Source organism: Hyperolius riggenbachi, chromosome 10 (assembly GCF_040937935.1).
Source record: "Hyperolius riggenbachi isolate aHypRig1 chromosome 10, aHypRig1.pri, whole genome shotgun sequence".
In the NCBI taxonomy this organism is placed as follows: domain Eukaryota; kingdom Metazoa; phylum Chordata; class Amphibia; order Anura; family Hyperoliidae; genus Hyperolius; species Hyperolius riggenbachi.
In genome coordinates, this window is record NC_090655.1 from 225,453,107 (window position 1) to 225,477,854 (window position 24,748).

At 44.9% G+C, this 24,748-nt stretch overlaps 1 protein-coding gene across 3 annotated transcripts; it reads right to left on the reverse strand.

Moving 5' to 3' along the window:
• Window positions 1–39: 39 nt before the first annotated feature.
• LOC137534638 (gastrula zinc finger protein XlCGF57.1-like) lies at window positions 40–24,219 on the reverse strand. 3 transcript variants are annotated; one of them, XM_068256240.1, is made up of 11 exons: window positions 24,184–24,219; window positions 19,267–19,404; window positions 18,236–18,424; window positions 17,539–17,617; window positions 17,325–17,422; window positions 14,258–14,336; window positions 14,071–14,168; window positions 6,090–6,168; window positions 5,924–6,015; window positions 5,443–5,530; window positions 40–2,339 (listed from the first exon to the last, which is right to left on the reverse strand). In XM_068256240.1, exons 1-11 carry the CDS (start codon window positions 24,217–24,219, stop codon window positions 1,282–1,284), a joined length of 2,034 nt encoding a protein of 677 aa, XP_068112341.1. In that variant the 3' UTR covers window positions 40–1,281. The 3 variants fall into 3 exon arrangements, with proteins under 3 accessions (XP_068112341.1, XP_068112342.1, XP_068112343.1); XM_068256241.1 differs by lacking the exons at window positions 19,267–19,404; window positions 24,184–24,219 and having other exon boundaries at window positions 18,241–18,270; XM_068256242.1 differs by lacking the exons at window positions 17,325–17,422; window positions 17,539–17,617; window positions 18,236–18,424; window positions 19,267–19,404; window positions 24,184–24,219 and having other exon boundaries at window positions 14,071–14,188; window positions 14,258–14,322.
• Window positions 24,220–24,748: the final 529 nt, after the last annotated feature.

Here is a 24,748-nt window from a genome sequence, read left to right on the forward strand (position 1 = left end):
CAATGCGTTAGGGGACATCTCCTATTACCCTCTGTCACAATTTCGCCGCTCCTCGCCACATTAAAAGTGGTTAAAAACAGTTTTAAAAAGTTTGTTTATAAACAAACAAAATAGCCACCAAAACAGGAAGTAGGTTGATGTACAGTATGTCCACACATAGAAAATACATCCATACACAAGCAGGCTGTATACACCCTTCCTTTTGAATCTCAAGCGATCATTTGTGTGTTTCTTTCCCCTTTTTGCTCTCATGCACTGAAGTTTCAGGCTGCTCTTTTCTTCCTGCAAACAGCTTTGCCCTTGTCTGTAATTCCTCAGTATGTGAAAGCCAAGCCAGCTCAGAGGACGATTTATCCAGCTTGTAAAAGATAAGAGAGAAGAGAGAAGCTGCTCTAATCTAAATAATACACAGGCAGTGTGCAGAGAGGGGCCTGGAAGGGGGAGTTCATAGCAGAACCACAACACTGAAGAACTTGGCAGCCTTCCAGACACAGGCCGACAAGTCTGACAGGGGAAAGATACATTGATTTATTACAGAGACTGTTATAGTAGAAAGTGCTGCAGTAAGCTAGAACTCATTAGAATAGCTGTTGGAACTTGTAGGATGATAAAAAACAGGATGCAATTTTTGTTACAGAGTCTCTTTAATGTTCAAAAAATCGATGTCCACTTCCAAGTAGTGCTTTCTTGCAGAACACTGTGTCCTTTAAACAGCATGCTTTTGTGATGTGCTCTGCAAATAACTAGATATGTTGGTGGGAAGTAAGAAGCTTCAGTCTGGATTACAATGGGTGGGTGCTGCATGTGACCCACTGGCAAATCTGGTCCAGAAGTACCCCACTGGTATCTGTAGTTATCTGAGCCAATACAGAACTCTACACCATAGTTAGGAATTATAGAAGCATTGTTCTGTAGGTTCCTTCAGAAAACCCTCACGAGAACACCAGTGCCTGATCAGTTCTGATAATCATCAAAAGATCAGTTAGTAGTGAAACAGCACTAATGGAATCTACATAATAAAGATGGTGTTTTTATAGCAACATTGATGATAGGCATATTTTGGTGAGTTAATTTCATCTAAAGTTGGAGAAGTCTTTTGGGACAGTTCTGGGTTAAGAAAGGTTGTTCATAGTCAACTTTCTGTAGGCAATAAGATTTAATGCCCAATAAGGCAGAAATAGTTCTGGCATTGTACCAAATTCTCTGACATTCAGCAAGATATGGTCTCTACACAATCTGTCTCACACAATCCCTTCTCTTTATGGAAGATCAGAGGCCTGGCTAGGTTGAATTGTTTGGATCTGTCGGGGAACAGAAAATATTGTCTCTTGCATGAAATATGACGTGTTTCACCATGTTGGACTTCTGCCTGAAACTTTTTCCGCACTCGTTGCATGAGAAAGGCTTCTCACCGCTGTGTATCCGTTGGTGCTGGATCAGGGCTGACTTGGAAGAGAAACCCTTACCACACTCATGGCATGGAAAGGGCTTTTCACCCGTGTGAGTTCTCCAGTGTCTGATGAGGTGCGACTTCTGTGTGAACCTGTATCCGCACTCCGTACAGCGATACGGCTTCTCACCCCGGTGAGTCCGTTCATGCTCAAGAAGGTTGGACTTTTGGGTAAAACATTTTCCACACTGGCTGCAGGTGAAGGGCTTTACTCCGCGGTGGATTAGCTGATGCTTGTGGAGGTCACAGTCCTGAGTGAAGCACCTCCCACACTCGTTACAAGAAAAAGGCTTCTCGCCTCGGTGTATTCTTTGATGCTGGATCAGAGAAGACTTTGAACAGAAGCCTTTGCCGCACTCCTCACATGGAAAAGGCTTCTCGCCTGTGTGAGTCCTCCAGTGTCTGATGAGGTGCGACTTCTGTGTGAACCTGTACCCGCACTCCGTGCAGTGGTACGGTTTTTCACCCCTGTGGGTCCGCAGATGCTCGATGAGGTTCGATTTTTGGGTAAAACCTTTCCCACACTCGGGGCAGGTGAAAGGCCTCACTGCCTGGTGGATCACCTGATGCTTGGTCAGGTCCGACTCCTGCGTAAAATGCCTTCCGCACTCGGCACAAGGATACGGCCTTTCCCCGGTGTGAATGCGCTGATGGCGGACAAGTTGGCAGTTGTGAGTAAAACTTTTGTCGCACTCTGTACAGGGGAAGGATTTAGCACTCTGTTTACTTTCCTCTTCTAGGTTATTGGCAAAATCGGACAATGTGTCCAAAATCTTTAGATTTGCCATGGCTGTTTTTAAAGGTTCCTGAGGGGTGTTGGTCTCTCTCGTCTCTTGCTGTGGAGATAGATCGGCATGGAGCTCTGAAGAAGCACTCTCCTTATTTACATCTGCAGAAAGTAAAGAAAGCAAAGCTTTATGCACTGTCTCCACTTTCACCCCTGCATTTGAAATGTCTTACTCTGTTTATAATGTCGGTTTTTGGACACTATTTTTTCTATAAAAGAAGATCTGTAATCAGGGCTAATGGTTCCTGGCTCCCTAGTGGGCACTTTTTGTGTCCTCGTTACTTTATATGAATAAAACAGGTAGAGGATAAACAAGAAGAAACTATATGAATGGGTGGGAGGAGGTGACATTGACCTGAAGAAGCGGGCACACAACCTGCAAAATGTGTTGTTGTAGTGCTTCAATAAATAGTCATTCTCAGCTTCTGTTGAGTTGCCTCAATGTAGGCCAACCTTTATGGTTTAAACTGATTTTAGAGTGTTTTATTATATCTGGGGAACCTCCTCCCACTTATGTATGTCCTTACCCCTAGGGGGACAATGCCAAATTAGCAACTAGCATCTATTTTGTCACGATGTTGTTTTTTGGAGAGCAACCAACAGGATCCTAGGGTCATCTACGTTATTATGAGTGGAGACGTCCTTGAGTTCTCACGGCGCATGACCATGGTTGCCGCTGTTGCAACCTGGGTTGTGTGAGTATATTTTTATACTGCCAATTAGTCCAGTTATTCCAATATATCACTAAAGAGGGCAACTGGTATCTGTCTGTGATTGTTCTCTCTGGAAGGCACATTGTGACCTCTGGATTTCTACGGAGAAACTATAAATCAAACTAATATTTAAAGTCATTGGGATTTGTTTATTTAAAAAAAAAGCCAGATACTTACTTAAAGCGGATCCGAGATGAAAAACTAACTATAACAAGTAACTTGTCTATATATCTTTTCTAAAGTTTAGATAGTTTACACAGCATATCTAGCTGCAAACAAACAACTTCTAAAGTTTATGATTATTTATTTCTGTGATACAATGAGGGCAGCCATGTTCTGTTTGTCACATTGTCACAGGCTGAGGGCTGGAGATGCTATCAGCTTGCCTGTGTGTAAATTCAGTCCCCTCTCCTCCTCCCTCCTCCCCTCTGCCTCTGAAATAAATGGCTAGTAACCTCCTCCTCCTCCTCCTGTTCAGACTGAGCTCCCATAAGCCCTTGCTACAGTGCCAAGACACAAAAGGAGCTGTGGGCGAGGCTTGTTTCGTTTATAAGGAATTAAAGTATTAAAACAAAACAAAAAAGTATTTGGCTTGAGGAATGCCCTATAAAATATATGAAAGGAACACAATTATACAATGAGTAAAAGTTTATCTCGGATCCACTTTAAAGAGGAACTTCAGCCTAAACAAACATACTGTCATTAATGTTTGTCATTAAGTTACATCAGTTAAGTAAAATAGATAGGTAATATAATCTCTTACCCACCCTGTTTTAAAAGAACAGGCAAAGGTTTGAGGGCAGCCATCTTTTTGGTTGAAAGGAGGTAACAGGTAGCATGAGACACAATTCCAACTGTCCTGTGTCCTTATCACCCCTCCCAGCTGCTAGGCAACAAGAACGATAACATCAGAAATCACATCATGCTTTGCACAGCATCAGGGGAAAAATGCCCAGGCAGTTCTCTTTGATGGGGCGGAACTTAACTTTTAAGCAGCTAAAAATTAGGCTTGGGTATGAAAAACAAAGTTCTGATGCTGTGAACCTGTTAAAGAAACACCAAGCTTTTACAAGTGCTGCTGAGTAGATTTTTAGTGTGGAGGTTCACTTTAAGGAGAGTGAAGGCTCTGGTTCTTAATGAGCCTTCCTTCTCCTCTCCCGGTGCCCCTTCCAGTGCAGTATCCGCTGTAGTAGCATTTGACCAATTTGGTCAAATGCTGCTGTCTACGCAGCCGAAGGGAGGCTTCGGAAGTCTTTGGGAGCCAGAGTGGTCCCAAAGATGGTCTGCTCCAGACTGCGCATACGCGAGTGTCCTCTTTCGCTCTAGAGCTACCTGTCCTCAGGAGAACTCGGCTCCCAAAGACTTCCGAAGTAACCCCCCCAGTGGGGGTTTCAAACAGGGGATCTTGCGCTGCACTGAGGGCACCGGGAAAGGAGAGGGAAGGTCCATTAGGACCCAGAGCATTCCCTCTCCTTAGGTAATTATCTGGCTTTTTTTTTTAACGACTCGCAATGACATAAATGTGTATTTTGCTGCCTGAAAGAGTTCATTTTCAGGCATGCAAAGTGAAAGCGTCCTTCACGTCTATCACTTCCGCATGCCAGCTCCGCGATGCGAATACCACGCGGTATCTGGACTGGCGCGGAGAGAGGGCAGAGCTGTGCGCGCAGCAACATTGGAGTCCTGGAACATGTCCTGACACGCTGAACAGAGCCCACCGGTGGCCCATTAGCGGGGGAGAGCCTGTGACAAAATTACTCAATGTGATTTTAAATGTCAGACACGTGTGAGTGTATTGGCTTTTTCTATATAATAAATCCAAAGGTTTTACACTATGCAAGGTTTTCAATATTCTTGAGGTAATGGTTGATTGGATATTCTGCTGACCTGTGGAGGATTGTGTGAAGGACTCTGGCGAGGAAAACTGCGATTGCCAGGGAGGTGAGGGACGACCCGGTAACGGTCCCAAGGCACCTATTAACCTAATAAAGGGTCATACAGGACGGTGAGTGCCGGGTACAGGGTGTGGTGGTTGTGATTGCCAAAGTAGTGTGATCCAAGTGTTTTTTTTAACCCTGGTGCAAGCGGGCTTGGATCTCCATCAGATTGAACCCACTGTGTTGTTCCTACTGTACTATGAACATTTAAAGGGACTTTTTACTGGTCTGTGAATTAAATTGTATGTGGGAGGATCCCGCACAGATATTATTATTCACTGTATTTTGTGTAATGCTTGCTCATTGGTGTGTGCATTTTATTTATAGAGGCCGCAAACCAAATTTCTAAATTTGATGTGCGCATTTGAGGTTTTTTTTTTATCATGAACAAAAATGTAACTGATGATGATTTTAGGCTTGAAACACTATGTGCCAAGACAAAAAGGAAAAGGACAATTTTTTATTTAGAACAAGCTAATCTAGATGCAACCACAAGGTACGAGGAAGATGAGTAAGAATAACCTCAGAATCCTTTATATCGGGTGTACTACTGACCTCTGTTGATCTCCTCCTCATGCCTCAAGTACAACTCTTGGTTTTCCTCTTCCTCTTCTTCTAGTTTAACAACAAAAAGGTCTTCTCTCTAAGTAGGAACACATTGTCTCATTACAGGAATTTGATAAAGATATCTCCGTAAAGGTGGCCACTAATGATACAATTTGCTTAACGATCGATTACGAACAATTCTTCTTATAAATGATTGCTTGGAACCACTAATGACAAAAATCTCCTAAGCAATCCGATCAGATTGATACGATCAAACCGAAATTCAGATCAATTTCATGAATCTGATCGTTTTGGTTAGGAGATTGTTGTCCATTAGTGGTCCAAAATGATCATTTACAATCATCCATACAAAGAATTATTCCCAGTCGATCATTCAGCAAATTGTATCATTAGTGGCCACCTTTAGACATACATTCTACGTTCTCTACAAAGTGCTTAGTTTTTTGATAGTTTCTTCAGTTCCACCTACCGGATATTGGTAAGGGGTGGTGTGCTCTTCCGGCAGATCATCATGGGAATAAAGAGTAATGGGACATCTCTCTGGTAGATTTCTGGGTCCATCTGTACGGAGAACATATTGAATGAATAAACCAGCCTTGAAAACCTTACCAGATCAGGCCCATTGTTTCTCTTACTTGGTGATTTGAGGGTCTCCTGATTCTCCATCTTCTCATCCTTGTAAAGATCCTTTGAACCTTCTGAGTACTCCCAACTCTGCAACAAGAAACGAAGATCTTCAGGCTTGAAGTAGGAGGCTCCGAGGCACCAACAATAATACAAGTCTTAATAACAGTTTAAAAAAAAGGAAGAGAGGGGGTTACTTATCTTCTCCAATTAACCAGCATACACTCAAGCTGCTTCATCAGGTCAAGTATCAGTGTCAATTAATATGCAGGATTCAGCAGAGTAAAATCATCAGAATAAAAAAAGGTGGTTTTTTTTTAGGATAACCAGCTCTCCTCCATTTTGAAACTTTTTTTTCAAACTTTTATTATTCTTGGCGCCTCCTACTTCAGCGTCTATTTATCCACCGAAGTTGGGAAGTATTTACCTATGAGCACGATGATACCCATGACCCAAGTGTGAGACTTGTAATCCACACCAGCACAGTGTTTGGTTTTCTATTAGGCAACCTTATTTTGTCACTATTAAGCCTGCCGCCTATTGGGGATCAGTACCCAATTCCTTGGGCGACATGGCTAGGATGAGGCTGACGGACACATTACTAGCCTGCAGGCTAACAACTTGTTCTGCTCCTATGTGGGTGGTGGAGCGTACGTGTGACCTCGAGTGCCGAGCGGGTGAAGTGGAGAGAACAATGCTCTTGGCCGTCAGACGAAACCCTAGCCGAGGGGATTTAGGGGCTGCCGTACACATGCTGGATTCTCAGCAGAGGCAGTCATTACTGACTGTCTGGACCGAGTTTCATCTAGTGTGTAAACGGGGCTTTACTCTGTAAGATCTACCCTGATATACAGTACATACTATACCATAAGAGGCTCTCAGTTGTCCCCTTTTGCTTCAGAGATATCTTGACACCATATAAGTGTGTATCTGAAGCTCTGTTTAGTAGAACTTGGCTCCCTAGCCGTATTGCGTAATATTGACAATGTAAGTCTCTGCATGGCCCATCTTTGGTGTTTACTGGTGTTTTACTGGTATCAGCTATTGTAATATTATTATAATCTGAAGAATCAGATGAAGAGCGGAGCCCATAACATGTAGTGTTACGGGGGGGGCATGTAGTGTTTTTAGGGGCAGGAGGGGGCACAGCGCACGAGGGGGGAGCAGCAAGTACACCCCCCCCTCACCTAGGATTCCCCCTTCAGCGATCCGCCTCCAGGAATTAGCGGAGCGGGCAAGCAGGGGATGCTAACTCACCTCTTTCTGGCTCCATGTGACGGAGCTCTGTGTGATGCCGGTCTTCTATGTCTCCCTAATGCAGCTCACTGTACTACCTGATTAGCGGAAGTACAGTGAGCGGCACAGGGGAGACGTAGAAGACCGGTATCACGCAGAGCTCCATCTCATGGAGCCAGGAAGAGGTGAGTTAGCGTCCCCTGCTTTCCCACCCCGGTCCAATTACTGGAGGGGAAACACTGAAGTGGGAGCCCTAGGTGAGGAAGGGGGGGAGTGGGCCCCCCTCCCTGCCACTGCGTGCCAGCTGCTCCTCCCTGCAGGCTAACTATACTGGCGGCAGCTATAGACCTGGCTATCCTATACAGGGCGTACCTATAGACCTGGCTATCCTATACGGGGGGTACCTATAGACCTGGCTATCCTATACTAGGGGCAACTATAGACCTGACTACCTATACTGGGGGCACCTATACCTGGCTAACCTATACTGGGGGCACCTATACCTGGCTAACCTATACTAGGGGCACCTAGACCTGGCTAACCTATACTAGGGGCACCTAGACCTGGCTAACCTATACTGGGAGCACCTAGATCTGGCTACCTATACTGTACTCTAAGTGTGTGGTTTTTTTAAATAATATACTGCCTGGCCCGCTTTTCTATCATTATTTTTTTTTTGGGGGGGGGGGGGGGGCATCCAAAGTTTTGCAGGGAGGGGGGAGTTATTTCTAGCTATGCCCCTGTGATGAACAACAGGAAACACTTTAAACTATTAAGTGTGACCATGTAATAGGAGAGATATGGAAGTTGCCATATTTATTTCTTTATAAACAATGCCAGTTGCCTGGCACCCTGCTGATCTTTCATGCATCAGCAGTGTCTGAATTTCTCACCTGAAACAAGTATTTAGATAATTCAGTGAAACATCTGACCAGCATGCTTGTTCAGGGTTTATGGCTAAAAGTATTGGCAGGACAGTCAGCTAGGCAATTTGCTATGTTTGAAAGTAAATAAATATGGCAGCCCCCATAATACTCTTGCTTCAGCTGTCCTTTTAAGGGAGCCTGAGTGGGATAGGAGAGGTGAGAGGGATATGGAGGCTGACATGTTTATTTCTTTTTAAATATTGCACATTGCCTGGCTGATCCTCTGGCTCTATTACTTTAAGCCATAGACCCTGAACAAGCATGCAGATCAGATGTCTATGACAAATCTGACAAAATTAGCTGCATGCTTGTTTCAGGTGTGTGATTTAGACCTTACTAACCAGAAAAATCAGCAGGACTGCCAGGCAGCTAGTATTGTTCAAAAGGGATAAATAAGGCAGCCTCCATAGGACTCCCACCTCGTGTTCCTTTTTAAATCAGAGAACTTGATCTACATACTCATTCTATGTAAGGGGCTTAATGTATTAAAAGACACAGGATCAGCAGGGAAGCCAGGGAAATGGCATAGTTTAAAAGAAAATAAATATGACAGCCTCCATATACCTCCAACCACTTAAAGGACTTCCAAGGCGAACATCAAAATCTATTCTTTACTCACATGGGGCTTCTTCCAGCCCCGAGCAGCAGTCCCAGTCACGCGCCACACAAGTGCCCATGCAGGTGCAGAAGAGCCAACCCGGCTGGCGGGTTGGCATCATTGCTGGCGCCCAGTGGGGACACCGAGAAGGACCGGGGCTGCGGCGAGGGACTGAGACTGCTGCTCGGGGCTGGTAGAAGCACACCACAAGCTTGAACTTGCGTTCAGTTTAATTCAATGTCGGTACCAGGGGCGTTTCTAGGGTCCTTGGAGATCGGGGGCACCTGTGGGCACCAGGCGGGGAAGTATATGCGCACGCCGCGGCAAAAAATGGGCATGGCCATGAGGTGAGTGGGCGTGGCCATGGGTGGGGCCAAATGTACATGAACTTAGCAGCGGTGTAAGCTACAGATAACGGGCCTGCCCATCGAAATATTGGATGGAGCCCCCTGTCCTTTATTTAGATAATTTACAATCAGTATAGGCATAGATCAAAGATGTATACGCACATACAATTTTGATTGGTCAATCACTGACCCCCAATTTTACCACCCCCGTGCAGTAAGTGGGCCAACAGACAATGAATTTTATGAACAGAGCTAAAATTGGCTAATCAAAATTGTATGTGTGTACCAGGCTTTACAGCTAATACTGTACATACTGAAAGTAGCAGGGATCAGCATACAATATAGCTGGTTTACAATCAGTAAAGGCACAGAGTAACACCTTACACTGTACACACTGGAGGTAAATCAGCACACAGTGCAAGCACTAGAGAACAGCATATACTGTACATACTGTAGGCAGCAGAATTCAGCACACTGCAGCTAGCGTGCCAAAAATATGAGGATCACGTTGTGCGGCGTGCTTATCGCGCCGCACCGAAAAATGGGTGGGCCATGGACCAGAATATAGGTGTGGTAACGGGTGAAGACAAATTTACATGAACCTAGCAATGGTGGGACATTAGATTATGACAGTGGTGGTGAACCTTTTGGAGGCCGAGTGCCCAAACTGCAACCCAAATGTCACTTATCTATCGCAAAGTGGCAACAGCAATTTAAACTAAATACTGTACAAACATTTTAACTCATACATGAACATTATGGAAAATCCAAGTTGAAAATAAACTGTGAAGATAAACAATTTCATCCATCCTACTCCTGAAAAATGTATTCAATTTTTTAGAAGCTCCCAGTTTTATTTTCTGTTTTAAAAAGCTAAAAAAGTAGGTTTAATGCTATTGTCTCATATGATAAGGATTCAGCTTTTCCCATAGTCTCGCAGTTAGCAATCATGTGACCCTCAACAAGACAAATTCAGCAATCATGAGGCCCCCAACAAGACAAATTCAGCAATCATGAAGCCCCCAACAAATCATGAGGCCCCCAACAAGACAAATTCAGCAATCTTGAGGCCCCCAACAAATCATAAGGCTCCCAACAAGACAAATTCAGCAGTCATGAGGCACATAAATAGACAGCATTTCACATAAATAGGCAAAATGCCCCCTTAATATGGTAGCCCCCCAAGTTAGGTAGTGAGTGACAGGGACCCCCAGGTTAGCTAGTGAGTGACAGGCGCCTCCAGTTAGGTAGGGAGTGACAGGGACCCGATAGTGAGTGACAGGGAGCCCCTTTAGGCAGTGAGTGACAGGGAGCCCCTTTAGGTAGTGAGTGAGTGCCAGGGAGCCCCTTCAGGCAGTGAGTGAGTGCCAGGGAGCCCCTTCAGGCAGTGAGTGAGTGCCAGGGAGCCCCTTCAGGCAGTGAGTGAGTGCCAGGGAGCCCCTTCAGGCAGCGAGTGAGTGCCAGGGAGCCCCTTCAGGCAGTGAGTGAATGCCAGGGAGCCCCTTCAGGCAGTGAGTGCCAGGAAGCACCTTCGGGCAGTGAGTGAGTGCCAGGGAGCCCCTTCAGGCAGTGAGTGAGTGCCAGGGAGCCCCTTTAGGCAGTGAGTGAGTGCCAGGGAGCCCCTTTAGGTAGTGAGTGAGTGCCAGGGAGCCCCTTTAGGCAGTGAGTGAGTGACAAGGAGCCCCTTCAGGCAGTGAGTGAGTGCCAGGGAGCCCCTTCAGGCAGTGAGTGAGTGCCAGGGAGCCCCTTCAGGCAGTGAGTGAGTGCCAGGGAGCCCCTTTAGGCAGTGAGTGAGTGCCAGGGAGCCCCTTTAGGCAGTGAGTGAGTGCCAGGGAGCCCTTTTAGGCAGTGAGTGAGTGCCAGGGAGCCCCTTTAGGTAGTGAGTGAGTGCCAGGGAGCCCCTTTAGGCAGTGAGTGAGTGCCAGGGAGCCCCTTCAGGCAGTGAGTGAGTGCCAGGGAGCCCCTTCAGGCAGTGAGTGAGTGCCAGGGAGCCCCTTTAGGTAGTGAGTGAGTGCCAGGGAGCCCCTTTAGTGAGTGAGTGACAGGGAGCCCCTTCAGGCAGTGAGTGAGTGACAGGGAGCCCCTTCAGGCAGTGAGTGAGTGACAGGGAGCCCCTTCAGGCAGTGAGTGAGTGCCAAGGAGCCCCTTCAGGCAGTGAGTGAGTGCCAGGGAGCCCCTTCAGGCAGTGAGTGCCAGGGAGCCCCTTCAGGCAGTGAGTGAGTGCCAGGGAGCCCCTTTAGGCAGTGAGTGAGTGCCAGGGAGCCCCTTTAGGCAGTGAGTGAGTGCCAGGGAGCCCCTTCAGGCAGTGAGTGAGTGCCAGGGAGCCCCTTCAGGCAGTGAGTGAGTGCCAGGGAGCCCCTTTAGGTAGTGAGTGAGTGCCAGGGAGCCCCTTCAGGCAGTGAGTGAGTGCCAGGGAGCCCCTTCAGGCAGTGAGTGAGTGCCAGGGAGCCCCTTCAGGCAGTGAGTGAGTGCCAGGGAGCCCCTTCAGGCAGTGAGTGAGTGCCAGGGAGCCCCTTTAGGCAGTGAGTGAGTGCCAGGGAGCCCCTTTAGGCAGTGAGTGAGTGCCAGGGAGCCCCTTTAGGTAGTGAGTGAGTGCCAGGGAGCCCCTTTAGGCAGTGAGTGAGTGACAAGGAGCCCCTTCAGGCAGTGAGTGAGTGCCAGGGAGCCCCTTCAGGCAGTGAGTGAGTGCCAGGGAGCCCCTTCAGGCAGTGAGTGCCAGGGAGCCCCTTCAGGCAGTGAGTGAGTGCCAGGGAGCCCCTTCAGGCAGTGAGTGAGTGCCAGGGAGCCCCTTTAGGCAGTGAGTGAGTACCAGGGAGCCCCTTTAGGCAGTGAGTGAGTGCCAGGGAGCCCTTTTAGGCAGTGAGTGAGTGCCAGGGAGCCCCTTTAGGTAGTGAGTGAGTGCCAGGGAGCCCCTTTAGGCAGTGAGTGAGTGCCAGGGAGCCCCTTCAGGCAGTGAGTGAGTGCCAGGGAGCCCCTTCAGGCAGTGAGTGAGTGCCAGGGAGCCCCTTTAGGTAGTGAGTGAGTGCCAGGGAGCCCCTTTAGTGAGTGAGTGACAGGGAGCCCCTTCAGGCAGTGAGTGAGTGACAGGGAGCCCCTTCAGGCAGTGAGTGAGTGCCAAGGAGCCCCTTCAGGCAGTGAGTGAGTGCCAGGGAGCCCCTTCAGGCAGTGAGTGCCAGGGAGCCCCTTCAGGCAGTGAGTGAGTGCCAGGGAGCCCCTTTAGGCAGTGAGTGAGTGCCAGGGAGCCCCTTTAGGCAGTGAGTGAGTGCCAGGGAGCCCCTTCAGGCAGTGAGTGAGTGCCAGGGAGCCCCTTCAGGCAGTGAGTGAGTGCCAGGGAGCCCCTTTAGGTAGTGAGTGAGTGCCAGGGAGCCCCTTCAGGCAGTGAGTGAGTGCCAGGGAGCCCCTTCAGGCAGTGAGTGAGTGCCAGGGAGCCCCTTCAGGCAGTGAGTGAGTGCCAGGGAGCCCCTTCAGGCAGTGAGTGAGTGCCAGGGAGCCCCTTTAGGCAGTGAGTGAGTGCCAGGGAGCAACTTTAGGCAGTGAGTGAGTGCCAGGGAGCCCCTTTAGGTAGTGAGTGAGTGACAGGGAACTCCTTTAGGCAGTGAGTGAGTGACAGGGAGCCCCTTTAGGCAGTGAGTGAGTGCCAGGGAGCCCCTTTAGGTAGTGAGTGAGTGACAGGGAGCCCCTTTAGGCAGTGAGTGAGTGACAGGGAGCCCCTTTAGGCAGTGAGTGAGTGACAGGGAGGCCCTTTAGGTAGTAAGTGAGTGACAGGGAGGCCCTTTAGGTAGTGAGTGAGTGACAGGGAGCCCCTTTAGGAAGTGAGTGAGTGACAGGGAGGCCCTTTAGGTAGTGAGTGAGTGACAGGGAGGCCCTTTAGGTAGTGAGTGAGTGACAGGGAGCCCCTTTAGGAAGTGAGTGAGTGACAGGGAGCCCCTTTAGGCAGTGAGTGAGTGACAGGGAGCCCCTTTAGGTAATGAGTGAGTGCCAGGGAGGCCCTTTAGGCAGTGAGTGAATGACAGGGAGCTCCTTTAGGTAGTGAGTGAGTGCCAGGGAGCCCCTTTAGGTAGTGAGTGAGTGCCAGGGAGCCCCTTTAGGTAGTGAGTGAGTGACAGGGAGGCCCTTTAGGTAGTGAGTGAGTGACAGGGAGCCCCTTTAGGGAGTGAGTGAGTGACAGTGAGGCCCTTTAGGTAGTGAGTGAGTGACAGGGAGGCCCTTTAGGTAGTGAGTGAGTGACAGGGAGCCCCTTTAGGAAGTGAGTGAGTGACAGGGAGCCCCTTTAGGCAGTGAGTGAGTGACAGGGAGGCCCTTTAGGTAGTGAGTGAGTGACAGGGAGCCCCTTTAGGAAGTGAGTGAGTGACAGGGAGGCCCTTTAGGTAGTGAGTGAGTGACAGGGAGGCCCCCCCTCTAGCCGCCGCCGCTCCCCCCTTACCTGGCAGTGTATTCAGACCTCAGGATCAACGGCGACCCGACTAGTACTAGCGGGCGCCGGACGCACCCGCTCGATATGCGGAAGTGATGTCACTTACGCATATCAGTGCGGGCGCTGGGTCCTAGCGCCCGCACGATTGGTCGCCGGCTCGCCGCCTGATCCTGGGGTCTGAGTGACGGTGAGCGGCGGCCGGGTGGAGATCCGTGGCACCCCAGGACAGATTGGGGGCATGTGCCCCCCCAAAATAGGGCTAGCGACGCCCCTGGTCGGTACACTACATGTTACGGGCTCCGTCCTTCATCAGGTGTGATTGTAATATCTGTTTAGAATCTGATTCTTCAGATTATAATAATATTACTATAGCTGATAAAACTGAATTACAGCAGACAAATAGTTTATAAGTTTGTAAAGAAAAAAAAAAGATCTCTTTTGGTTTTTGATAAGAACTTCAGTTTCACCTACCTGATAATGGTGGGGGATGATGTGATCTTCTTGTGCACTATCCTGGGAATAAAGAGGACTGGGACATCTCTCTGTAAGGTTTCTGTTACTGGATCCATCTGTGGGAGACATTGGAACACTAACTGAATATTTTTATTTATCAGATGATGGGATAATGGTTCTACTATAAATAACAGACTTGTCTTACGTGGTGATGTGAGGGTTTGCTCATTTTCAGACTTGCTATCTTTGTACATATCCTTAGAATCTTCAAAATAATCCCAACCCTGTATCAAGAGACCGGTTACAGGTTTAGTTTACAGCTGTATTCCCAAAACCTGACAGCGGAATGCCATTACAATCACTTGTGCCTCCCACTTGCTATGAGAGGAGCCACTAAGAGGCACTTGTGCTCAAGATCGTTGCATTTTAGGCACTTGTATGGACCTGAGGAAGAAGGCCAAGACCCGTGAAATGCGTTGTCTGAACAGGGCAGAAATAAATATTTTTTTCATTACACTTGGTTTGTTCTACACTTCTCACTCGTACCTCAGCATATCGTTATTATTATTCCTCAAGGGTGGAGGATATTTGTAACACAGACCTAAGCAGTGGCTGGATAGTGTAATGGTTAAGGGCTCTGCCTCTGACACAGGAGACCTGGGTTCAAATCTCGGCTTTGTCTGTTCAGTAAGTCAGCACCTATTTCAGTACGGAGTTTCTTGGGCAAGTCTCCTTAACACTGCTACTGCCTACTGAGTGCGCTCTAGTGGCTGCCTCGCAAGCGCTTTGAGTTTGACAGGAGAAAGGCGCTATACAAATACTGCCATTATTATTATTATTAAACCTTGTCTACTCATATTGCCACGCTGAATCTCTCCTCTTTGGTCCCTACCTATAATCTACCCATATGAAAGACAGACTGTAACTGGAACAATGCTCTGCACCCAAACCCCAAGTAATTGGACATCAATAAATGCCAAGAACTGGAGAAAGGACAACTGTTTTTAAGCCATATAAAGGTGTCGTCTCACAGGTTACATCCATCCGTCTTTTTGACACTGAGTCCCAGAAGACACAAAACACATTGAGGACCTGAAACACTCATTTTGTGGGATTAGCTTACTAATGTTGCAGAAAGACAGAGAACATAAGGCTGGGTCCACACTACAACGGGTTAATGCCATGGACAGTAACTGTGCATATGCTGTCATCATCCATGGTACGAACCTATGTTAAGATCTGTCCACTTCATTGGATATCTCATGATAGCATTGCTATTATGGCATGTCCAACCTCTGTCCGGTGTCTGTAGAAATGCAGGTTGGGACTTCTGTTACTGGAACAGACACAACAGAACAGACACATCTGTACGTGCCAGATCTTAAGTTGTGATCCATTGCAAGGAAGACTGATTTTAAACTCAGCCTCCACAAACATCAAATGGAATTTTCAAAAAGTGTCTACCATTAAGAGGTAAACATCTCAAAGCCTCACTCAACCCTCATCAGGGACAAATCAGAATATAGTTGGGATAAATTATAATATTTATAAGGGTAAAAAGGAGGAACAGCGTACCTCCAAAGGGGACAAAATAGAAAAAAGCTAGTAGGTTTTGTATTAACACAAGACATTTCACCAGCTACCTCAGGTGTCAACCAGACTTTACCTGTAATAGATAAAGCTGAATGACACCTGGGGAAGCGAATGTCCAGCAAAATGTGTTGTGTTCATAAAAGTCTACCTGGTTTTCACTTAAGTGGAATACTGTATATTCCCATTGGAGTTAAACTATTATTTCCTACTTTTATCCTTTTAAAGGACAACTGAAGTGTGAGGGATATGAGATTTGCCATATTTATTTCCATTTAACTAATACCAGTTGCCTGGCTGTCCTGCTGATATCTCTGGCTGCAGTAGTGTCTAGAGCCACACACCTGAAACAAGCAGGCAGCTCATCCAGTCAGACGTCAGTTAGAGCACCTGATCTGCATGCTTGTTCAGGGTTTATGGCCAAGAGTATTTGAGATAGAGGATCAGCAGGACAGCCAGGCAATCGGCATTGTTTTTAAAGGAAATATGTGTCTGCATCTATATTCCTCTAACTTCAGGTGTGCTGTAAATAATATATCATTGTGGGTGCTCCTCGTAAGGCTGCTGTACTAGCTGTCCCGTGAGTTCATAGGATTGAGGTCCCTCAGGTGCTCCTAAAGGTTCCGAACTGAGGGGGCTTTCCTTTACCTCTAAAAGGTGCACATAAAAAATAGGGGGTAAGGCAAGGCCAGGTGCCCATACATGCATCGACTTTTCCTATTAGACTTCCTGCAGATTGGATCACTCTAATCTAATCAGATGACAATCGATTCCTTTAGATATCAGATACATCAAATTTTGATCAATTATAACCAAAAATCAATTTAAATTATCGATAGGACACAATGGAAAATCAAGATCTATCAGGGGCGGAGCAGGAGCGACAGTAGATTGATGGCCCATAGTGTTACACGGCATGGAACAGTGAAACACTGCGGTTCGATAGATTTTCAATAAATTCCCTGCTGGAATCTATTCAAAATCAATGTGCTGTGTGTGGTAGGAATCGATTCCATTCAGAAAGGAATCCATCCTTTTGGACCATTGAGTAGAAATCTTTACGTGTATGGCCAGCATAATGCTGGATACACACGGTGCGTTCCCGCACTCGATTTCCCGCTCGATTCCCGGCCGCTCAATTGTTTCCGACATGTCCGATTCGCGTTTCGTTGGATTGTTAGGTCGATTCAGCATACTTTACATGAGAATCGACCTAACAATCATTAAAACGTGATCAGAAATGCTCGGAAATAATCGAGCGGCCGGGAATCGAGCAGGAAATCGAGTGCGGGAACGCACCGTGTGTATCCAGCATGAGGAGTGTGACCATCCGTACTTGAGATCACATACAGATAAGGGGCTTATCTGAAAACAAAATACCCTTGAAGCATTGGTTGGTTCCAGCAACCCAAAGATTGGGAGAATATTAATTTTCTCTGGTTCTCTACAATTCTATGAGATATTTCACCAGGTGTGGCTCCCGCCAATTTTCCAGTCTTTCCAACCTTATGAGCTCCTTTTGACATCTTAGGACAAACAGAATTTTGTTTAAACTAAGGTCTCACTGCAGGTCTATGCAGGGCCAGATTTGTACTTTCCAGCACCCAAGGCCCGCCTGGCAGTTCATGAGATTCAAACAGGATCTCTGAGGATAATGTGATAAAACTCTCAGTTCCATCTACCTGATAATGGTGGGGGATGCTATGATGTTCCTGTGCAGAGTCATCAGAATAAAGAGGACCAGTACTTCTCTCTGGTAGATTTATGTTACAAGATCCACCTGTTGGAAACACACACATACTGTGTCATTGCAACATTTCTATGAGTTTATCAACTGATATAGTCTTCTACGCTGACTTTGGTCTAATTTTAGTGCAAGTTTCTGTCTGGTCTTACTTGGTGAAGTGACATTCTGGTCATTCTCCATCTTTTCATCCTTGTACACATCCTTAGAATCTTCTAGATGCTCCAATCCCTGCATACATAAATGGCAAGAACTTTACACCTTGTAACAGTGTTTTCTCCTCTGTCCAGACATAAGCCAAGGCTATCACTTTGACCATACTTTATATACTCAAAACAAAGTCAACTTAAAATATAATCGATTCTCCAAACTTAGAAAATATGAAGGCAAAAGTGTAAGCTGACAAAGGAAGCAAGTATTGTCATGTTCCAGCTACAACAAGCCATGATCCTCCTCCCCATAATAAGTACCATGTTACCTCTATAACAAAAGCCATATACCCCCAATAACATGTGCTATACCCACATAACAAGTGTCATGCCCCCTAACAAGTGCTCTGTCATTCCCCACCGCTCCCCCAACAAGTGAGCTTCACCTCTCCCCCATAACAAGTGGTTCCCCCCAACAAGTGTCATGCTCCTATTACAAGTGCTCCCCCCCCCCCAAACAAGTGTACTCCCCCCCCCCTATAACAAGTGGTTCGCCCCATAACAAGTGCTTTGCTCCCCCCATAACAAGTGTCCTGTCCCATAACAAGTTCTTCACTCCCTCATAACAAGTGCTTTCCCCCTACATTCTGAATGGCAGGCACAACAATATAGATGCCCCACAGTTCCCAGCACTTCTCACCTCACCAGTGAGCAGCTCAATGATCTTGTTGGTGACTTCTAGAATCTTCTGTTCATTTCTCTCAGGTATGGGGGGCTGAGGTGATGGTACTGTGATGAGGTTGTGTCTTCTATTCCACCCGCCTGACACAGCCGGATACATGTCTTGTAACAGACTCTCGATGGACGCCATCTTCACTACTGCACATTTCTACATAGGATAAAAGAAGCAGAGAGACACTGTCATGTAACACTCCTATAAGCCTGCTCACCTCTCCAACCACGTGTGTTTTATTGATTAAGAAGTGAGTGCTGTCAAGAGACATTCAATCACAGCATCCTCCTCACCTCTCCAGCCACATGTGCGTTTTATAAATCGAGGTATGAGTGCTGTCAAGAGGAATTGAATCCCAGCATCCTCCTCACTTCTCCAGCCACGTGTTTTATAAATTGAGATATGAGTGCTGTCAATAGACATTTGATCCTCGCATCCTCCTCACTTCTCCAGCATCATGTGTTTTAATAATTGAGGTATGATTGCTGTCGAGACATTCAATCCCAGCATCCTCCACACCTCTCCAGTCAGGTTTGTGTTTTATAACAGCTTAGGCTTCTTTCCACACAGGAGGCTAAAGGCGGTGAACTGACCGCCTGTCAGCTGCTCCTTTGCACTCTCCAGATGATTGCTAGTGCTTGTCTCCCCCCCTCCCCATTATATCACATCTGAGTTTGGCCGCAACCACGCTCAGATGCTACATGTCACACGGTTCAAGCCCTGACACATGTAGAATTACAAATGCTTCCATTTGGCTACATTTAAATTGCACCTGAATTCCTGCTCTTCGGCAGCAGCCCAGAGGCTGAACTGCCCAACAAGGGTTCAGTTCAGCCTCCTGTGTGAAAGAAACCTGACGCTTCCATGCAAAAAGGGAAATTTGGGCGCCCAGAAAACGCAATAAATTTACAGAGAGTCTACTATTACAGTGAATATGTGTGTGTTTCATTAATAGCGATAAGAGTGCAGTCATGTGACCCTCCCAGAATCCTCCTCACCTCTCCAGTCAGCAGGCAAATAATCTCCAAGCTAAGATCTAATATCATCTCAGTCCAGCCACTCCTGGTCTTCTCCATTCTGAGGAGTTGAGGACCAGTCCCTGGTTTTAGAAGGAGCAGAGAATCTTCAGGTGACTTCTAAAAGCAGAAAGGAAGATGGGCACACATATGAATATACTTACAATAAACACATTAGCAGGTCACTATAGGGAAAGAAACCCCACTCAGCTTTGAGGATTGGTAGGTAGGTGGTAGAGCAAGAGACGTAAAGAGACAGAAAGAGTTGGCAGACAGAAAAAGAGGGGCATGGAGAGATGGGGAAGGAAAGAAGGAAGGGTAATAGAAAGAGTTGCTGGAAAGGGATTTAGAGAGGAAAAGAAAAGTGGTAGAGAAAGGGAAGAGGGATAAAAATAGGGGGTATGGAGAGGCCAGGGGACCATATGCAATTCACCTTGTCTCCTAAGTTTATCTTAGGAGATACTTTTTCATCTTCTGATTAAATCAACTTTTCGGCACACTGCAATTGAAAGGGTACCAAATGGTAGTTGAAAAGTACTGATAAAATTATTCTTAGTATTCTCTTGTTTGCTTGTGGCTTAAAGAGACACTGAAGTGAAAAAAAAAATTATGATATTATGATTTGTATGTGTAGTACAGCTAAGAAAAAAATCATTAAGATCAGATACATCAGTCTAATTGTTTCCAGTACAGGAAGAGTTGAGAAACTCCAGTTGTTATCTCTATGCAAAAAAGCTATTAAGCTCTCCGACTAACTTAGTCGTGGAGAGGGCTGTTATCTGACTTTTATTATCTCAACTGTAATTGAACTGTTTACTTTTCCTCTGCTAGAGGAGAGGTCATTAGTTCACAGACTGCTCTGAAAGACTCATTTTGAATGCTGAGTGTTGTGTAATCTGCACATATTATAGATTGATGCAATGTTAGAAAAAACACTATATACCTGAAAATAAAAATATGAGAATATTTCCTTTGCTGCTAATCTTCTAGTAATTATTCATAGTACACAACCAATTCATTATATCACATATTTTTTTCCGCTTCAGTGTCTCTTTAAAAGGCATTTTATTGACAACGTGCGCAAATATCACCCAGGAGAAATCTCAGGAGAAGTTAATTGCATATGGGCCTCGGGCCTAATTCAATTCACTTTTTCTATCAAATTTTCTACAAGGTGATAATTCACACTTTACCAATAAAAAGCCACCAGCGTTACCAATAAAAGCCACCAGCTTTACCAATTCACACTTTACCAATAAAAAGCCACCAGCGTTACCAATAAAAGCCACCAGCTTTACCAATTCACACTTTACCAATAAAAAGCCACCAGCGTTACCAATAAAAGCCACCAGCTTTACCAATTCACACTTTACCAATAAAAAGCCACCAGCAAGAAATAATTATGACAGTACTTTTTAACTACCATTTGGTACTTTTTCATTTGCAGAGTGCTGAAAAGTTATTTTAAACAGAAGATGAAAAGAGTATCTCCTTGGAGAAAACTTAGAAGAAAAAGTGATTTGAATAAGAGTCAGAGGCCAATATGCAATTCATGTTTTCACCTGAGTTTTCTAGGTGATATTTTCACAACTTGTAAATAAAATGCCTTTTACACCCCGCGCAAGCAAACAAATACAATAATTTTGACATTTTTTCTCCTACTTTTGGGCACTTCTCCATTGCCTAGGAGAAAACTTAGGAGGGGAACTGAATTGCATATGGGCCAGAGAGAGATAAGCAGTTGAGGCCAGACAGAATGGAGGTCCAGATATGTGAAATAGGAAAACTACGCTAACATTTTTTAAGACCTATTAAATATCACTAAGGCTTTGTTCCCATTGCGTTCTGTTTGCGTGGTTGTCCGCGTTGGCCATTTTGTGATGCGATTTTTCTTTCCGATTCCTGTCGATTACCTGCGTGTTGCTTGTCTTGTAAAAGTGCTTTTCTAATCGCTTTTGTGTAGCGATTACGTTTTTTCCCTTCCTGACGTCGGTCAGGAAGTGAACTCTTTGATCCAGAAAAGAATAAACACAATGGGCTCGATTCACAAAGCGGTGCTAACCCAGTTAGAGACTTTAGGCATGATAACCATTGCACCATGCTGGTGAAAAGCCAGTTTAGGTGTGATAAGTTTAGGTGTGATAAGTTTAGGCATGCTAAGTTTAGATAAGTGTAGATAGCGTGCAAAGTCCCGCACGCAAAGCAGCGCCATTAAACTCTATGCGATGTGCACCAGACTTTGCTAGCGCAAAACTTTTGATCAGCTGTGCACTGCGGTGCTAACGCAGTTGGTGCTTAAACTTATCATGCCTAAACTTATCCCACCTAAACTTATCATGCCTAAACTTATCACACCTAAACTTATCACACCTAAACTTATCATGCCTAAACTGAGTTTAGGCATGATAAAGTCTTTTCACCAGCGTGCTAACTGTTAGCACCGCTTTGTGAATCAGGCCCAATGTATTTATTCTTAAAAACGCTGCACAAAGCGATTTTTCTTATACTGTACCTTCCATTGAGGCAAAATCACCTCAAAAATGGCCCATGCAGCACTTTTCTGAGCGGATCGGAAACGAACCGTTCAGATGTGAACTTGCTCATAGAGAATCACTGCACAAGCGCATTCAGGGCGATTTTGAAAATGTCAAAAACGCCCCAAGTGTGAACGAGCCCTGAGAGCTTACTTACCTTTCTTTTCCTCTATTAAAATTACAAAGAAATAGATTAAAAAACGTTATTTACTTGCCTCATAAATGCATTGCATGAGCACTACACTAAAATTGTCATGTCGAGTCAATGAGTAGTTTTATGACCACTCCATCCAAGGGCGGGCGCTGTGTCGACCTTTTCACATGTAAATTAATTCTCCATGTTTTGTTTAACTGCTGGTTTAGACAAATTTAAAGTTTATTTTCCCTAAATATTGGTGCATTAGTGGTCTCAATATTTACACACTTGTGCAGGGTCAGCGCATACTGTATATGGATGGGTATCAGGTGTTCTTGCTTTATATCATGTCCCATTTTATGCATGGTTGGGTACAGCCTTAAAGAGACACTGAAGCAAAAAAAAAATATGATATTATGATTTGTATGTGTAGTACAGCTAAGAAATAAAACATTAAGATCAGATACATCAGTCTAATTGTTTCCAGTACAGGAAGAGTTAAGAAACTCCAGTTGTTATCTCTATGCAAAAAAAAGCCATTAAGCTCTACGACTTTCAAAGTCGTGGAGAGGGCTGTTTTCTGACTTTTATTATCTCAACTGTTCCTGAACTATTTACTTTTTCTCTGCCAGAGGAGAGGCCATTAGTTCACAGACTGCTCTGAAAGAATCATTTTGAATGCTGAGTGTTGTGTAATATACACATATTATAGAATGATGCAATGTTAGAAAAAACACTATATACCTGAAAATAAAAATATGAGAATATTTTCTTTGCTGCTAATCTTCTAGTAATTATTCATAGTACACAACCAATTCACTATATCATATTTTTTTTTCCGCTTCAGTGTCTCTTTAAGGTGGCCACTAACGGTACAATTTGCCAAACGATCAATTACAAACAGTTCTTCGTGTGAACGATCGTAAATGATCGTTTGGAACCACTAATTGACAAAAAAACCCTAACCAATCCAATCAGATTGACGGGATCAAACCGAAATTCAGGTCGATTTCATTAATCTGATCGGATTGGTTTGGTCTGTTAATGGTCCCAAACGATAATTTATATTCGTTCATACAAAGAATTATTTGTAATCAATCGTTTGGCCACCTTTACAGTAACCCTCCAAAGTTGTTATCTGAAGGTTTTTAACAAGGTTCCTATGTATATAACTCAGTGTATGCAGTGAGCTTGCTTCCGATAATTTTCTATCTTACCTAGAAAATAACTTGCAGTGCTGAGTACCTGGCAAACTGAAAAAGTACTGAAAAGTAAGTAGAAAAGTAATTTCGAATTGATTCAGAGAATTTCTTTGCTTTCTGGGGGTTAAAAGGGTTTTTTTTATGAGGTGTGAAAACTCAGGAAAAAAAAGTTAATTGAATTGGGGACAAAGTGGGAATAAGAACTTCTGAAGAAGCAGCTGAAGGCCACGAAACATACATCAGGTACAACTGCCAGTTTTCGACATACAACATGTAGATATCTGCTTTCAGTGATATAGTTGCAACCATACCATTTGTATAAACATAAATACCTTGCTATGAAGAATTTAGATGTGGACAGATCAGTGCAGTTCCCTCCTTTAGTATGGGGTGAATGTTGTGTAACATTAAAAATACTTGTTGATTTGCAATGACAATTTTAGCTTATAAAATAAGTATTGTATTCACTCAATGCTTTCATTAGACCAGTAGATAAAGTAAATTCATTTTATCCTACTTTTTGTTTGAATACCATTTTAACTGGGCTTTCAACGTTGCAACATATATACTGCATATTATTAAACCCCCATTTCAACCCCATACAGTCAAGTAACTTTGTTGATATCCATAGAAGGGGAGAAGGATATTTAACTGCCTTTCACACTTTTTTTCTCCAAACCCTTAATTGGGTTATAGTTGGCGGAATTACCAAAAAGTCAATGACAAGCAATCAACAACTCCATCCATGTTCTCAATATTTAGACGTAAATGAATTACGATGACTTAATTTCACTGAATAGCTGCACTGTAACGTATAAAGGACCCTGCAGACTGGAAGCATTGCCTGCAGCTGTCCTCCTGGAGTTTGTAATGGGGAAGATGAGCTATAGAGAACACCTAACACTCTGATTACATTTCCTGGGTTTTTTTTAGTGTTGTGGCCCTTTAAAAGCCACACAGAGGCTGTACATAATAGATTAGGAATCTGTCAGATCAGGAAATTATTGATTCTCTGAACACAACATACCTGTGTCTCGGTGAGCTGGACTCTGGCTGCTGACATCATAGTCAGTCTGAGGGGGAGGGGGGAAGATTGGGATTGTGGGTAATGTAGTTTCTACAGCAATGCATAACACAGAAAGCAGCAGGGATCCTTTAGGTTTAGTGCAGTGCTTTTATCATTAGGCATGGATTGCCTTGCAATGCATCCTTTATTATAATGTAGATTAACGCTTATCCTGCAGTGAAGTCATCATTACCCTCCCCTTGCTGCACAGTCAGTATTATACTGTACATTAAACCTCCTATTGCTGCATAGTCAGTATTATACTGTACATTAAACCTCCTATTGCTGCATAGTCAGTATTATACTGTACATTAACCCTCCCCTTGCTGCACAGTCAGTATTATACTGTACATTAACCCTTCCCTTGCTGCACAGTCAGTATTATACTGTACATTAACCCTCCTCTTGCTGCATAGTCAGTATTATACTGTACATTAACCCTCCTATTGCTGCATAGTCAGTATTATACTGTACATTAACCCCCCCCTTGCTGCATAGTCAGCATTATACTGTACATTACCCCCCC

What these genes read in the sequence shown, in the direction of transcription:
- LOC137534638 (XM_068256240.1), bottom strand. Translation starts at nt 24,219, where the DNA reads ATGTCAGCAGCCAGAGTCCAGCTCACCGAGACACAG. An exon ending in TCCAGCTCACCGAGACACAG is followed by an intron (nt 19,405 to 24,183) that starts GTATGTTGTGTT and finishes TTCTGCTTTTAG; the next exon opens with AAGTCACCTGAAGATTCTCT. An exon ending in GCATCCCCCACCATTATCAG is followed by an intron (nt 14,337 to 17,324) that starts GTAGATGGAACT and finishes CTCTTGATACAG; the next exon opens with GGTTGGGATTATTTTGAAGA.